Source organism: Microcaecilia unicolor, chromosome 6 (genome assembly GCF_901765095.1).
Source record: "Microcaecilia unicolor chromosome 6, aMicUni1.1, whole genome shotgun sequence".
NCBI classification, from domain to species: Eukaryota; Metazoa; Chordata; class Amphibia; order Gymnophiona; family Siphonopidae; genus Microcaecilia; species Microcaecilia unicolor.
In genome coordinates, this window is record NC_044036.1 from 249,168,396 (window position 1) to 249,185,541 (window position 17,146).

Here is a 17,146-nt window from a genome sequence, read left to right on the forward strand (position 1 = left end):
CATCCGCTCATCTCCAGTCTTGTGGAACCGCTCCCATCTTTAAAGATCTATTAAATAAATCTTTAAGAGGTCCCGCCAGGACCTTCCTGAACTCCCTCAGTATCCTGAGATGTATCCCATCCGGTCCCATAGCTTTGTCCACCTTCAGATTCTCAGCCTGTTTATAAACTCTTTCTTCCATAAACGGCGCAGTATCCACTCCATTCCCAGACATTCCCTCAGCAGCTGACTGCGGGAATGATGCAGAATTGGTTTATCAGACTTTGAGGCATATGACGAATGCCACAGCCCAGCCCCTAGTGGGATCATACCTAGAAAAAACTATTCCAAACGTACTGTACATTTAGGAGAGTTTCACTGCCAATAGATAAGATATTTGAGCTGAGGTGCATGATAGTATAATTTAAAATTAGGCACTGACATGTCACTACAAGTACACAATTGGAACAAAATATGATGCCGTAACCTTGGGGGCTTCCCTTTCCAAATAAAGTGAAAGACCTTTTATGTAATTTCCAGAAAAACCCAGTTGGCAAAGGGACTGGCAAGGCAGTAAACAAATAAAGCAATTTCAGCAACACGACCATCTTGACCAGATGGACTCCCCAAGCCACAAAATGGACAGGCCATGCCACCGCTCCAGCACATCCCAATAGTTTCTGAACTACCCCTGGATAGTTAGCATTATAGAGGCCATCCAATCTAGCAGTAAGATTAACCCCTAAATAACGTAAGAAATGTATTGTATAACCATAAGGAAAGTTGTGCTGTTGCATTTCCACCTCTGGTTCCGCCAAAGTGAGATTTAAAATTTCCGACAACTTGAAAGCCAGATACCCCTCCAAACTTGTCAAGCAAGCTTTCCACCTCCACCAGAGAAGCAGAGGACTTCGTAAGGAGAAACGAAACATCGTCAGCAAACAACAGAATTTTGTCCTGCACATACCCACATCTAATTCCACAGATTCCCTCTGCCTGGCGCACTAAATGCACAGTTCTCCCTTCTGATGAAATTCACTGTACACAGTTTGGTTTACCTCAGGTGACTGAACCACCATGCATTCTTAGGTGTGTTTTAGGTTTAGCTAATTTTAATGTTTGCAACACATTTATATATTTTATGTAACACTTCATTTATATGTAGGATCTAAGCTGGATAGTAGGATTCTTTGGCTGCAGACATCTAATTCCTTGTTAAATTATATGGTAAGTTATGAACTGGACATTTTGGATCCACTTGCCCCCTTTGTGGCCAACTTTTCATGTTCATCCTTTGTCCCGTACGGAAACTGCTTGAAAATCTTTTCAGTGGGCTAATGACAAAGAAGAACAGTCTATTTTAATGTTGTAGGTCTTTCTAATGGCTTTGAAGCCATGGAAGCAGATGGTCTTCAAGAAGTGCCTCTCTGCAGCTGTCGAATGGAGACACCCAAGAGTCGGGAGGTGACTGAGGAAGAGAATGATCGCTGTATGGCAACAGAGAGTGCCAATAATGAGGTATGAACACAAAGGGATTTTGGCTGGGGAGTATGGAGACAATTCTATAAAGTGTGCCAAAAGTTAGGTGCCAAAATGCTGGCTGCAATTCACAAATTTTATAACAGGATCTGCGCGCCTACATTCTTTTATAGAATGCTAATGAAAGTCGGGAAAAAAAGGGGAAATGGAACGAGGTTTTTTTTGCAACTACATTCAAAGTGGTCTACATATATTCAGGTACTTATTTGTACCAGGGGCAATAGAGGGTTAAGTGACTTGCCCAGAGTCAAAAGGAGCTGCAGTGGGAATCGAAGTCAGTTCCCCAGGATCAAAGTCTACTGCACTAACCACTAGGCTCCTCCTCCATGCCCATTTACACAATATCTGCACTTTGGTGTGTAAATTATACTATTCTATAACATGCACATAATTGTGGGAGACGCCCATACCCTGCCCACATGAATGCCCCCTGCAATTGCGAACACCACTTAGCACCCAGCTAACACTTAATGTATGAATCTGTAATACTCATGTGTATAAATGCTAGTATTCTATAATCTGAGCATGCAAATGGTGTGCACATTTAGGCACTTTATAGGATGAGGGGGGCATGGGGCAAGAATTGGGGAACTTATTTCTTGTTTGGACACATAAAGAGTTTGCATGGCTATGCATGATACATGAATGCACTGCTTCTGTAGCATGCAAATTTCTCATGCTTACTCATCGCAGATACCCTGCAAACTCTACTGGCTGGGAAGTACATCAGGATATATTTGGGTACCAGTGTCCTAATACTCTGTGTAGCAGAGAGTGATAAATCAGTCACTGGGCAGACAAACAAAAGAGCAAGAGTAATGGAATTATGAGCCATCAACTAATTTCAGAATCTAGTTGCAAGCCTTCAGAGATGAGAAAGAGGAGGAGAGGTTTATATATCCATGAAATATGTCAGTAGATGAATAGTTACTTTCTTACCCTTTCAAATTTACTAGGACTAGGGGAACATTATATGAAACTTAACTGGCAACAGAATTAGAGTAAATTGAATAAAATGTTTTTGTAGTCAACTCATTATTTAAGCTGTGGAATTCATTGCTGACAATAATGGTCGAGGTTAATAGTATAGCTGAGCTTAGATATGGTTTGTACAAGTTCTGGAGAACAGATTCATTGGTACTTATTCAGTACCATCCCTTTTTCTTACAGATGTGAGCAACAATAAATGGACTTTACCAATCTGATCTGTCTGATACTTCACGATTAGCTTTTTTTTTTTTTGAGACTGAATGTTGTGCTTGATGCACCGTTGGTCTGATACAGCATAGCACACACTTAGGGTTTATATCTTCTTGTCTATCCATGAGGTTACTATCTATACAACAAAGATGGGCTGAAAGGTGTGTGACATGCTGTCCTCTGAGCGCTCTCTTTTCTGCTAGTCCCACTATTTCTTCAAGTCCAGTGTCTTTATCATTGTAGTCTGCTGTTACCTAAACCGTTTATCCTTTTTATTTATATGCCTTTTTAACATATTCTTCTCTTTTTTCAGTTGAGTAGATGTACAAACAAGGTGATTAAGTATGAGCTGATGCGTCCATCCAATAAAGTGCCACTTCTAGTTCTGTGTGAGGATCATAGAGGGAGAATGGTAAAACACCAATGCTGTCCTGGCTGTGGCTACTTCTGTACTGCTGTAAGTTCCTTTTGTGCATTATAAAGGTCTTACTAGGAAATGTGTGTGGTAGGAATGTTAAAGATAAACTATAAGTAAAGTCTTGCCACTTAGTGTCCATTTCCATATCATCATGCTGATCAATCCATAGACTGGTGGGTTGTGTCCATCTACCAGCAGGTGGAGATAGAGAGCAAACTTTGCCTCCCTATATGTGGTCATGTGCTGCCGGAAACTCCTCAGTATGTTCTCTATCTCAGCAGGTGGTGGTCACACACAGCAGCAGCTCTGGCTAGGCCTCCAAGCCTAATTTTTAGGTTTTGTTGAGTGCCTGGGGTTGAGGGCTCTTCTTGAGCAAGTGCAAACCTGGTGGTGCCAGGTCCCTCCTTTTCTCCCCCCTCCCGCTGGCTCCGTTTTAAAAAAAAAAAAAAATTTGAACGTCCTTAAAGGCGTTTATTTCGACGTTTATTTAAACGTTTATTGCAGCTACTCACTGGGACACCAGGTCGTTACAGCTCGGAGCGGACAGCAGGTAATTTTTACCTTTTATAGCGGGCAGGGGGTTCCCCGATTGGTCTCCACGTGGCCTATGGCGTCGGAGGGCGAGGGCGCAAAGAGTCGCTCCCCGGATCGCGTGTGCGCTTCCAGAGGGAATGCGGGGGTCTTAAAGTCTGATTCGCCCTTGTTGGGTGACAGTTTCGTGACCGATGAGTGTCCCGGTCCTTTCTCCGGTGTGGCGGTTTTTCCCGCCATAAACGCCCATCCCCCGCGGCTCGCCTCCACCATATTGGCCGGCCACGCGGCTCGGACGGCTTCTTCTTGGGCCGCCCTTGAGGTGGGAGACATTGATGCCATGAACGCCCTTAATTTGGGCGACGGCACAAAGCGGCTAAAGTTAAGCGCCGTTCTTCCCGCGCGGCTCCTTCGCGGAGTGTCACGCCGGACGCCATCTTGGATGCGCAGCATGTCTCTCCCCCGCTCTTGCGAGCGCCGGTTGAGGGTGCGTCTAGGGCTGTAGCCTAGGCTGCGGAAGTGCACAGTATGCGGGGTTTCTCCCCCGAGTTTGTTTTGCTGCTGCATCAGGCCTTCCTTATGCAAACGCTGCCCCTGCTCCCTCGTCTGGTAAAGAGGTTGAGGCCCCCGGAGGTAAACGCCCTCGGGTTGATTCCAGGCCTTGGAGGACTTTGTCTCCTCCGATGTAGATGAGGGCAGCGTATCTGAGTTCTCCCAACGGTCCTTTGCGGATTCCTTGGAGGAGACGGATCCCCGCTCGGATGGAGCGGATGACCCCTCTGCAGCGCGGCTCTTTAGCTCAGAGGATTTGCCCAACCTGTTAATGCAGGCCATGGGCATTTTGAAGATTTCCTCTCCGGAGGACGTCTCTCCCTCAGCCCCTGTTGGCTCTGCCATTATGCTGGGGACGAAGCGCCCGCATAGAACCTTCCACGTGCATGATGCTATGCACACCTTAATTTCGGCTCAATGGGATGTCCCGGAAGCGAGCCTTAAAGTGGTTAGGGCTATGTCCCGCCTCTATCCTTTGCCTGAAAGTGAACGTGAGGCCTATCTGTGGCCTACCGTGGTTTCTTTAATCACTGCGGTGACTAAGAAAACGGCGTTGCCGGTGGAAGGTGGCACGGCCCTATAGGACGCCCAAGACAGAAGATTGGAGGCGGCCTTAAGGTCGTCCTTTGAGGCGGCTGCTTTAAGTTTGCAGGCCTCAGTTTGCGGCTCCTATGTGGCCAGGGCGTGCCTGACTATGGTGCAGCGGGCTTCCCCCTCGGATCATTCCTTGAGGGCTGATTGGCCGGCCCTGGAATCGGGCTTAGCCTATTTGGCAGACTTGCTGTATGATGTCTTGAGGGCCTCAGCTAAAGGCATGGCTCAGACAATCTCTGCGCGGCGGTGGCTTTGGCTGAAGCATAGGTCTGCTGACCACGCCTCTAAATCCCGCCTGGCTAGATTGCCTTTTAAAGGCAAGCTGCTCTTGTGGTCGAGCTGGACCAAATCGTGACCGATCTCGGCACGTCTAAAGGGCAAGAGGTTACCAGAGGTCAGGGCTCGGGCTAGTGCTCGCCCCGGTACCTCCAGAGGACGGTTTCAGGAAGCCCGTCGGTACCGCCCGGGCAGGTCGGGCTCCTCTGCCCCCTCTTCCTTCAAGAGGAACTTCTCCCCCAAGCAGCATTCCTTTCGCAGAGACCGCTGTCCCGGAGGTGCTCCCTCCGGTCCTCCCCTAGGGTCTCGTACCCAATGACGGGGCCTTGGTCCACGCCCCAGTGCAGATTGGAGGACGGCTGTCCTCGTTCTGGGCGAGTGGATCACAATAACTTCAGACGCTTGAGTGCTGGAAGTCATCAGAGACGGCTACAAGCTAGAGTTCTGCCGACCCTTAAGAGATGGGTTTGTACTCTCTCCCTGCAAGTCTCCGGTCAAGCTGTGGCAGTGCAGCAGACCTTGGACAATCTGATCCGCCTGGGTGCGGTCGTTCCGGTGCCAGAAAATCAGCTTGGCAAGGGACGTTACTCCATTACTTTGTGGTACCAAGAAAGGAGGTTCTGTACGGCCTATCCTCGACCTCAAGGGGTCAATCAGGCTCTTTCGCATGGAGACCCTCCGCTCTGTTATAGCGGCAGTGCAGGCAGGAGAGTTCCTGGCATCCTTGGACATCAAGGAAGCGTACTTGCATATTCCCATCTGGCCTCCTCATCAACGCTTTCTGCATTTTGCAGTACTGGGCCGACACTTCCAGTTCAGAGCCCTCCCGTTCGGGTTGGCTACTGCTCCGCGGACCTTCTCCAAAGTAATGGTGGTCATCGCGGCCTTCCTGAGGAAGGAAGGAGTACAAGTCCATCCTTATCTGGACGACTGGTTGATCCGAGCCCCCTCTTATGCAGAGTGCGGCAAAGCTGTGAACCGGCGTGGTTGCTCTTTTGAGCTCCCTGGGGTGGATCATCAACTGGAGGAAAGCCAGCTGCGCCCGACTCAGTCCCTGGAGTATCTGGGAGTTCGATTCGACACCCAAGTGGGCAGAGTGTTCCTGCCAGACAATCGGATTGTCAAGCTTCAGGCTCAGATGGACCAGTTCCTAGTAGCCTCTCCTCTTCGGGCTTGGGACTATGTGCAGCTGTTGGGCTCTATGACGGCCACGATGGAAGTAGTGCCCTGGGCCAGGGCTCATATGAGACCACTACAACACTCTCTGCTGCAGCGCTGGACTCCGATGTCAGAGGATTATGCTGTGCGCCTTCCCTTGGACCCAGCAGTGCGCAAGGCGCTGAGCTGGTGGACGCAGACAGACAAGTTGTCTGCAGGAATGCCTCTGGTGACCCCGGAGTGGATTGTCGTCACGACGGACGCCTCTTTGTCGGGCTGGGGGAGCCCACTGCTTGGGAAGGACAGCGCAGGGGCTCTGGTCTCCTGCAGAGGTAAAGTGGTCTATCAACCTCCTGGAACTCAGAGCCATTCGGTTGGCGCTTTTGGAGTTCATCCCGGTACTGGCGTTGAAGCCTGTACGGGTCCTGTCGGACAATGCCACGGCTGTGGCCTATGTCAACTGCCAGGGAGCGGGTACCAAGAGCGCCCCTCTAGCCAAGGAGGCCATGAATCTATGCCAGTGGGCGGAAGCGAACCTGGAACAGCTGTCAGCGGCCCACATTGCCGGAGTCATGAATGTCAAGGCGGACTTTCTCAGTCGCCATGCCTTGGAGCCCGGAGAGTGGCAGCTATCTGCTCAGGCGTTCTTGGACATCACGAAGCGCTGGGGCCAGCGAGCCTAGATCTGATGGCGTCATCGGCCAATTGCCAAGTGCCGCGCTTTTTCAGCAGAGGACGGGACCCTCAATCCCTGGGAGTAGATGCTCCTCTCCAACAGTGGCCGACACAAGAGCATCTCTATGTGTTCCCACCCTGGCCCATGTTGGGCAGGGTGCTAGACCGGGTGGCAAAGCATCCGGGCCGGATAATCCTGGTGGGTCCGGATTGGCCCAGACGTCCCTGGTATGCGGACTTGATCAGGCTCTCAGTGGACGAACCTCTGCGACTGCCTGTGGAGCAGGGCCTGTTACATCAGGGTCCCGTGGTGATGGAGGATCCCTCCCCCTTTGGTCTTACGGCCTGGCTATTGAGCGGCAGAGTCTGAGGAAGAAGGCTTCTCAGACAAGGTCATCGCCACTCTGCTGAGAGCGAGGAAGCGCTCTACTCTACTGCTTACGCCAGGGTTTGGCGTACCTTTGCAGCGTGGTGTGAAGCAGGTTCACTTTCTCCATTTACTGCTCCAATTTCTTCAGTGCTGGCGTTCCTGCAAGAAGGTCTGGAGAAAGGCCTGTCGCTCAGTTCCCTGAAAGTCCAGGTAGCGGCCCTGGCTTGCTTCAGGGGCGCCTGAAGGGTGCTTCCCTGGCTTTGCAGCCAGATGTGGTGCGTTTCCTCAAGGGAGTTAATCACCTGCGCCCTCCTCTGCACTCAGTGGTGCCTGCGTGGAATCTCAACCTGGTGCTAAGAGCCTTACAAAGCCGCCTTTTGAACCCTTGTCGAGGGCATCTCTGAAAGACCTGACGTTGAAAGCAGTCTTTTTGGTGGCTATCACTTCAGCCAGAAGAGTTTCCGAGCTCCAGGCACTCTCTTGTCGAGAGCTTTTTCTGCAGTTCACTGAGGCAGGAGTGACTATTCGCACAGTGCCTTCCTTCCTGCTCAAGATTGTTTCTCGCTTCCATGTGAGTCAGCAGCTCTGTCTCCCTTCCTTTCGTAGGGAGGACTACCCAGAAGAGTATTCTGCTCTCAAATATCTGGATGTGAGACGGGTCATCATCAGATACTTGGAAGTGACCAATGATTTCCGGAAGTCGGATCATCTGTTTGTCCTGTTTGCAGGTCCTCGTAAGGGTCTGCAGGCTGCTAAGCCTACAGTGGCAAGATGGTCAAGGAAGCCATTGCAGCGGCTTATGTGGCCGCGGGGAAGGTGCCGCCTATTCAGTTGAAGGCCCACTCCACTAGAGCTCAGGCGGCCTCGATGGCAGAGGGCTGGGTCCGTCTCCTTGGAAGAGATTTGCAAGGCGGCAACTTGGGCGTCGGCCCATACCTTCTCCAGACATTACCGCTTGACTGTGGCTGCTCGGGCGGAGGCCCGGTTTGGAGCTTCAGTGTTGAGTTCAGGGATTTCAATGTCCCGCCCTGGGTGAGTACTGCTTCGGTACATCCCACAGTCTATGGATTGATCAGCATGATGATATGGAAGGTAAAATTATGTATCATACCTGATAATTTTCTTTCCATTAATCATAGCTGATCAATCCATAGCCCCTCCCAGATATCTGTACTGTTTATATTCTGGTTGAATTTTAGGTTCAAGTTTAGTCTTCAGTTACTTCAGGAGGACTTCGTGTTCAAGTTTTTTCACTTGGATTCTTCAAGAGTTGAGACGAGTTTGTGTTACAGTGAGCTGCTGCATTCCTCTCCCCTCCGTTTTACGGGGCTGGATTGAGACTTAAATTCTGCCGGCACTCCCTCCCGCTTCGTGCGGCTGTAGGGCAGCTTTGTACCCCTCCCGCTTCGGCGGTGTTAGGGTCAGTCAGCTCCTCCCGCGGTTGCGGTGCAGGATAAGCCAGATCCCCCCGCATCGGCGGGGTGGTGTCCCTCCCCCGCTCCGCGGGGATGAGCTGGACGGATTCCCCTCCCCCACTTGTGTGGGGATGAGCTGGGTTAATTCCCCTCCCCCGTTTCGGCGGTGGTGAGCTGGGCAGAGTGTCCCTTTGTGGGTGTAATTCTCTAAGTGCTGAGTCTGCGGATGGAGCTTTGATATCGACATACTGAGGAGTTTCCGGCAGCACATGACCACATATAGGGAGGCAAAGTTTGCTCTCTATCTCCACCTGCTGGTAGATGGACACAACCCACCAGTCTATGGATTGATCAGCTATGATTAATGGAAAGAAAATTATCAGGTATGATACATAATTTTACCTTAACTGTTATAGTTGGTTCCTCCTGCTCCAAGGACAAGCAGGAGTGAGTCAAGTGCAGGCCTGAGCTGTGCTGACTTTGGTGCTGGCTCCTGGTGTGTTCCAAACCTTGATCTGGGTCCATTTGACATCACTGCTTTCTTATGTGGGCAGGGCTGGTGTTAGACATGCTGGAGCCAGAGCAGAAATTAAGCAGGTACATAGACCATAACATTGCTACACTGGGACAGGACCCGAAGGTCCATCAAGCACAGTATCCCGTTTCCAACTGTGGCCAATGTAGGTTCACAGGTACCCGTCAAGATTCCAGAGCAGTAAACAGCTTTTAGGGTGCTTATCCTAGAAATAAGCAGTGCATTTTCCCAAGTCCATCATAATAATGGCTTATGGATGTTTCTTTTAGGATATTATCCAAACCTTTTTTAAACCTTGCTAAGCTAACTGCTTTACCCACATTCTCGGGCTATGAATTCCAGATTTTAATACACATTGAGTGAAGAAATATTTCTCTGGTTTGTTTTAATGTGCTTACTAGTAGCTTCATTGTGTGCCCCTAGTCCTAGTATGTTGGAGAGATAAACAAACAATTCATGCCTACCCTGTTCCACTTCACTCATTATTTATGGATCTCTATCGTAGCTCCCAGCAGTCTCTTTTCCAACCTGAAGAGCCGTTTTAGCCTTTTCTCATAGGGAAGTCATCCTATATCATTTTTTTCACCCTTCTCTGTACCTTTTCTAATTCTGCTTTCCTGAGCATCAGCAGCAGATGAATCAAGGTTCAAAGGTACATTATTGATAACCGCCTAAGGACATACCATCAAAGCAGTATACATATAAAATCAATATAGTAATACAATTAAAATACAATTATAAAAATATGCTAATACAAAAGCACATAAACAAAACAAATACTGTTCACAAAAACACTAACAACTTTTACCAAATATAACATGTTTGCTGAACTCCAACAGCCCACTGGAGACCAAGAGGCAGATGCACTAAAGCTAAATGAGCCTTTAATGACCCTCCAACGAGGAAAATTTGATCCGTTGCATGCATCAAAGGGCTTTTACCGAGGAAGCTAGCAGCTAACGAAAACGGAATGGAGACGAGCAATTATGTAAAAACCCCATTGAAACGAGATGCACAAACCTTTTCCGATTGCCTTTACGCAGGAAAAAGGCAGGAAATCTAACGAGAGGTCTGGACCTCTCGTTAGGACAGCTCTGTGCCAGGAAAAATCATTAAGTGAAAAAATAAACAAACTTTGAGCCAATCCCAGTGCATTAGCAGAGCTAAAAGCGCTGTGATTGGTCCAAAGGACGTCAGTAAGAGGTACAGAGGGCTTGAAACCGTTGGGCTAAAGAAAACAGAAGATAAAAGCCATAGTAGGCTGAAACTGGAGACAGACTCTTCCTTGGATACAAGCCAGCACTTTTCAGAAACGCTTCCTGTCCTGCATCATCAGTCGCAGTGGGTAAGCTTATTAAGCTTGATCCCACGCCCTAGCTTAAAAGCCCGGGAGATACACCTACTAGGAGGTAAAGACTACCTTCTTAGAGCATCATTCTCTTTCAAAGAAAAACGTGACAACTCTGTCAGAACAGATTTCTGCAAATACAAACCCAAGAAATGCAAAACGTACCCTCTTGGGGTCGCCGCCGCCATTCCCCTCCTCCATCGGGCCCCCCTCCCTCTTACCGGGCCCGTGCAGCGCCTCTCTCCTCTGTCCGAAGGCACTGCACGGGCAAGAAGAAAGCTGATGCCTGTCTTCGCACAGCTTCGGTCGCGCGTCTCTCTCCTCCTGCGCCCGCCCCTGTCTGACATCAGTAACCTACGTAGGCGGGGGCACAGGGCGGAGGATGTCGGGAGGCAGAGCTGAGGGGAGAGACAGAGTAGTGAGGAAGGGAGGGGGGCCTGGGCTGCTAAAGGTACGTTTGCTTTTAATTAGAATGCAGGGGGAAGTGGGGCAGGGGGGAACAGCGACCTCGGGTGGGGGGGGGCAAGGACGGCCGCCATACAGGACGCTCCTGACGAGAGCCTTTGCCCCCCTCCAGACCCTTATTTATTTTTGTTTTGATTTGAGAGCCATGTGCTGTGTTTTGACTGTGTTTGACTGTTTGTGGCATGCGCAGAGCAGCTAACATAACGCTTGGCTGCTCTGCGCATGATTTGGGGGCCGATTAACGATGTGTATTGTGATTCTTTGATACATTCTACGTTTCAATACCGATCTCAGCATGTGTGACTTTTTTTTTGGTGCATCTTCGTATTTTAAAATCGTTAGGGACTTTAACGATTTAGATTTTTTTACGTTGGTCTGCTGCATCTGCCTCCACGTGGCCTTGCCACTTTATCCTAAGTTCAGGACTCAAAAGCAACACAAAACAAAAGCGTCATCAGTAGAATTTTAATGCAGAGAGAACCCTCCGATTGAATTATCAGAGGAAGGGTGTTCCATAATGTCAGACCAGACACACTAAACATAGATTTCCAAAAAGTTGTTTGGCGATCCTCTCGAACTGAAGGAATGGATAACAAATGTTGTTGACTAGAATATAGTACCTTAGATGGAAAGTTCTAAAGAGGATTCTTATTGTAACTGAGGTTAGAATCCATAACTACTTCTAATACCTTAGCGGTGTCACTAACTTGCAAGACAATTCCTCTGAAGCTAAGAGCCATTGTGGAAGGACCTGGCTTACCCCCTGAAAATACCAGCAGACGTGTCATAGTCTCATTGAGTAGCAATTTGTGTTTAAAACAAATTTTACTGAAAGTGCAGGAATCTACAGCCTTTAGCAGTGCCAAAATCTCAACATCATCTGTGTAAATATAGGGTATCAGCCCCAAAGATTGGAATTTTATTTATTTATTTATGACATTTATACCTCATATTTTCCATTACAATTTTGAATTCAATGTGCCATTGGGGAAAGATAGGTGTTAAATAACATAGGTGCCAAAAGAGACCCCTGTGGAACTCCACATGGAAAAGCAAATGAAGCTTGTTGAGAATTCTCAACAAGCTGAAGCCTTATTCTGCTAAATGACCCAATATGACCTGCCAGAAAGATAAGAACGAAACCATCGGAGCAAATCCACCTGTAATCCAATATCTGCAAGGCAAGATAAGTGCAGCTTATGATCCACCATTTCAAAAGCCGCGGTCAAATCCAAAGATAGCAAAAGAAATGTACACTTATGGACCAGTTCCAACTGAATACTGTGAATCAGCCCTAGCATAGCTGTTTCTTTACTATAGTACATACGAAAACCTGTTTGATTGGCGTGCAATACCTTATGGGAATCCACATGAGCTACTAAATAGTCTGCTACAACATGCTCCTCAACGTTTGATATAAAAGGCAGCTGAGCAATTGGCATAAAATTAGTTACAGAATCCTCAGATTGACGGATATCCATCTTTTTAGGCCAAATAGGTACTTTTTTGGCCTTGGGCACCTGGCCCTGAGCAATACTATTTTGCACCACACACGTTGTAAAAGGAAGAAATATAGAGGCAAACCGTTTCACGAAGAACATCAGCAAAGGATCTAAAGGTGCCGTGACAGTTCTAAACACATGTAGTGCGTTATCCACTGCAGAAATGGTCAGAATATACAGATTCACACTGAATTCCGGCAAAGAAGAATCCAATATGTGCAGTTCTTCTAAAATCAACTGTAATGAAGGCGAACTAACGGGTGAGACCAATTCAGAAGGCGCTGAAGGCCCCTAAGATGCTAACGCTATTGCTTTTGCAGCACCTACAAAGGACTGCCACAGAGTAACAACCTTAGAATGGAAATAAGAAGCCAGGTCATCAGCAGTAACAGTCGAGGGCAAGCTAGAGGTCTGAGGTGGAGCTGTAAGCTTACTAAAAAGTGAGTATAGTTGTTTGGAAGATTTGTGCTCTGCCAACTTGTTCTGAGAAATAGTGCTTCTTTGCCTCACCAATTTGTTGCTTGTAAAACCGAGCTAACAATTTAAGATTATTCTAAGATCTTTCTAAGATCTTCCAACCTATGTTTCTTCCATAAACACTCACAATGATGAAGCTGCCTTTGCTGCAGCCTCAGAGAGTCTTTAACCCATGGGTCCTTCCCACGGGTGCTCCTGCACTCAGCGGGTACAACCAACAATGGTGCCGCAGTTTCCAGAAGAGATGATAGAACTCCATTCTAGTGCCCCATCTATTCCTCCAATTCCAGGGCACTGAATGTATCTAGATCTACTGACCATGCCTTAGTAACTGCTGCTAGTTTTCGACTTGACCTACATTGTACTGGCCCTTTGTCTGGGGCTTGTAAGCCCTTCAAACTGAACCTAACTAGTGCCACGGTCAGGATGAGGCACCGGAACAAATCAGGTACTGAAAGAACAAGGTTAGCGTTCCGAGTAGAAAGGACAGTACCTAGCACTTGACCTGCAGAATGTGTGGAATGGAAGTATGGATAATCAAATCTTGATCTGACCCAAATGCCTTAAAATCAGACACCATAGGAGCCGCAGCATCTTCCAGATGAAGATTTAAATCTCCCAATACAAACAAGTTTGATGACTTTAAAGCATAGTGCGTAAGCACTGACTCCAGATCTTTTACAGATGTAGTTGTAACTGGTGGAGGATGATGCAAAACTAACAGATCAAACTGAAAAGGATTAAAGAACTGAACTAGAAGTGCACTCAGTTGGTCCAGAAACATCCTGTACTGGAAAATGTGCAGAAATGAAGAATAGAAAAAATACAGCCAGACCACCCCCGTTACCATGCATATTAACATGGAAAAAAAGAGTACACAGTGGGGGTTGCCTGGCTTAAATAAGCCAATTCTGAATCTTCAAGCCAGATTTCAACACTCGTCAAAACTGCAAATTCATGTAGAGACAGCAAATCATTAATCAAAAATTGTTTACCCCTGAGAAAGAGTATATTAAGAAGACCCAACCTTAAACTGGGAGACTCAATACAGGAGGAAGTGGTCAGATGTACCGACAGCATAGGAACAGGAATCAAAGTTCTTACCTGTGAAGAATGTTCCCACCTAGGCCAAACTGGACTACGTCCCCAGAACACTGGTATATGCTGTAAGGTAGTTCCTGTCTTCGCTGGGCGACCCTGCTTTGACTGCTTAGGAGTTTTGTCTAGCTACCTGAACCACTCCCTTGTCTGCCCTGTACTGTAGAATGTGGCTTCTTATTTGACTCTGAGAGTGTTGTTAAGGGAACTGGCAACTTCCTATACACCTCATCACAGCACGTATGTGCGTACACATGTGCATATCTGCAAAACGTCCACCTAAGCACTATTCTGTAGATATGTGCAAAAGTGAGCACACATTTACAAGGGGAACATATTTATTTATTTATTTATTGCATTTGTATCCCACATTTTCCCACCTATTTGCAGGCTCAATGTGGCTTACAATGTATTGTTATTGGTAGATAAAGATTGGAAGATAACAGTTATATGCATAGACAGGACTCTAACGTAAGCATTATGTAACTTATAGGGAGCTGTAAATATACATTTATCTTTAACATCTAGGCACAAGTAGTTAAATCAGTTTGTGGCTGGCATAAGTGCTCTTGCCTAAGAGTATACGTGCTTATGTACCTCACTTAAGGCTAGTATTCTGTAAAGAAAAGTAATTGTGTATATTCCTTTATAGAATAGCCACCTACCAAACACCCTCAGGCCACCTAATTTAAGCATCTTGTTATAGAATACACTTTATGGAGTGATTTTATGAGGGATCTTACTGAGTTGAGTAGAGTCTTATGAAAATGCCCGGAGGATAAGAGAGTGAAAATAGGTATATAGAGACATAACACCTATGTTTACATGATCTAATATAATAATTCGCACCTCCAACGTGCTATAGCTGACTCCGTAGCAGTGAAGCCGTATAGTGTTTGTAGGGTTCATAATCGCCCCACCCCCGAGGGAACTCTGTATTGTTGCCAGGGAAACAAATGCGACGTCAGAAGGAGAAGGGACCAACCACAGGCAATCGCTGTCGGTGCCCCACTCTCCGAGGGAAGGCAGCATGGCAACGTGACGTCAGAAGGAGAAGGGACCAACCCATGGGCAATTGCACTCCTCTCACTGCCCCGCCCTCGGAGGGAAGGGAAGGCTGCCGACCAGAGAACAGAGGACCACGGTGGCGGGAAGCACAGAAACCGCCTGACAGGACTCTCACTTTGAAGAAAGTTGAACTCCGAGGTACGGACAGTGCACTACAAATGGCTGGGTTTGAGATGGCCGGCATCGGTTTCCATTATCGGCGAAAACCGATGCCGGCCATCTCAAACCCGGCCATCTCTGACATTTGGTCGGCCCCAACCATATCGAAATTAAAGGTGGCCGGCCATCTTTTTCGATAATACGGTTCAGGACCGCTCTTTGCGGCGCCGCCCATATAGGTGGCCGGTGCTGTTCGATTATGCCCCTCCACGTGTATCTCTCTCTTCCACTCTCTGAAATGAACTCCAAGGTACAGACATCAAAGGAGGAGGCAAGTGGAGAGCCCTTAAAAACATTAATGGCAGAAGGTCATTACCTTGCTAGTGCCTGTTTCCTTTCAATGAGAATCGGGCTTTTTTTTACTAGTATTAATATAAAGGGCAATTCTGTAACTAGGCAGACCTATGCATCAAAAGTAGCACTTAATGCATGGACAGGGCTCCCGCAGTTACACCAGGCATATGACTGGTGTATCTATGGGTGCCTTAAGTGTTAAGGCGTGCTGATAACAGGTTACGCTAGTATTGTGTAACAGAATCTGGGCAGCTAGATGTCATCATAAAACTGGTGCTTACTGCACAGCATCAGGGCACCTACAATAAGGCACCCACTTAAAGAATTGCCACCATAGGCATCCCCAGGGGTGGAAAATAAATGGAGCAAGGATAGGATTGACACTTTTTTGCATTTATTTTTTACACCTTTAATTTGACCCTTTAACTGGTCAAGATATAGTCATAACCTCTTGTATCTCTGAGCTGCATCTCCCTTTGGAAAACACCCATTCTTCTACTGAAATCATGCCTGTAATCTTACCTGTCTTGAGGCAGCTGTAAATATTTGTCTGCTTTCCCTAGGGTAATTTTATATATATGCATATATATGCACATAGGCTATATGCCTTGCCTAGGCATCCTTTTATAAAATGGTCTCTTGGAATGTTGTTTAAACAGTGTTAATAAAGAGAGCACCTAGACACTTCAAAAGAATCAATTGCCTCAAGGATTGGTGCTTTCTCCAGAAAATTCATTTATTTAAATGACATAAGCCTTGACTTAGAAGCACACAGCTTCTCAGACTTGGTGGATGGTCTAAACACTGATATAGCTGCAATTCAAGAGTACCATCAAACCTGGCGACATAGTCCAATTTCCAGCAAGTAGTTGGTGTTTCCGTTTATCACACAAATGCACAAAAAGTACTTAACATTTTTCTTTTTTTGATCAAAGAATGAACCCTTATTTTCAAAAGATACTTATCAAATTTGGTAGTTAAACTAAAGTCGCATAACAACCTGATCTCAAAGTTGATGGGATCAAACTGGAATGCACCGAGAATGAGCACTGGCACACTGTTCATGGTAGAGTACTGTGTGCCAGTCTGGGTCAGATCTGCACATACACATTGGTTGGACACAGCTAAATTCCATATTGCAGTTTATTAGTGTCACTCTGTGACCTATTGTTACTCAGTGGCTATCGATGTTGAGTAATATTGCCTCACCAGGCCTTTATTGGAGCACCACAGCAAGTTTATGCATTCAGAGCTAAGAAATTCCAGACCGTCTGCTTCAACAAAACATTTTAAGAGGTCTTTCCAAGTTGCCTGCTGTCAAGAAATTCAACTGGGTTCACCTTCCAGACCCATAGCTAACTGTAGACACAATCTGTGGCTTGAGATGGTCAACCATGAATACTTGAACTCTGGACTCGTACAAGATCTGACAAGTTGACAGCTTTGGTTGTAGTCATAGCTAAATTTGATTCTCCGAGGACAAGCAGGCTGCT

At 47.1% G+C, this 17,146-nt stretch overlaps 1 protein-coding gene across 11 annotated transcripts in view; it reads left to right on the plus strand.

Annotated features, from left to right (window-relative positions):
- EHMT1 (euchromatic histone lysine methyltransferase 1) overlaps positions 1–17,146 on the plus strand; it is a 698,071-nt gene that overhangs the window by 365,882 nt on the left and 315,043 nt on the right. For all 11 annotated transcript variants that reach the window (XM_030207091.1, XM_030207089.1, XM_030207095.1 and 8 more), the window contains 2 exons: positions 1,352–1,497; positions 3,032–3,175. In XM_030207091.1, coding sequence (XP_030062951.1) covers positions 1,352–1,497; positions 3,032–3,175 — 290 coding nt within the window. The remainder of the gene's footprint in view (positions 1–1,351; positions 1,498–3,031; positions 3,176–17,146) is intronic.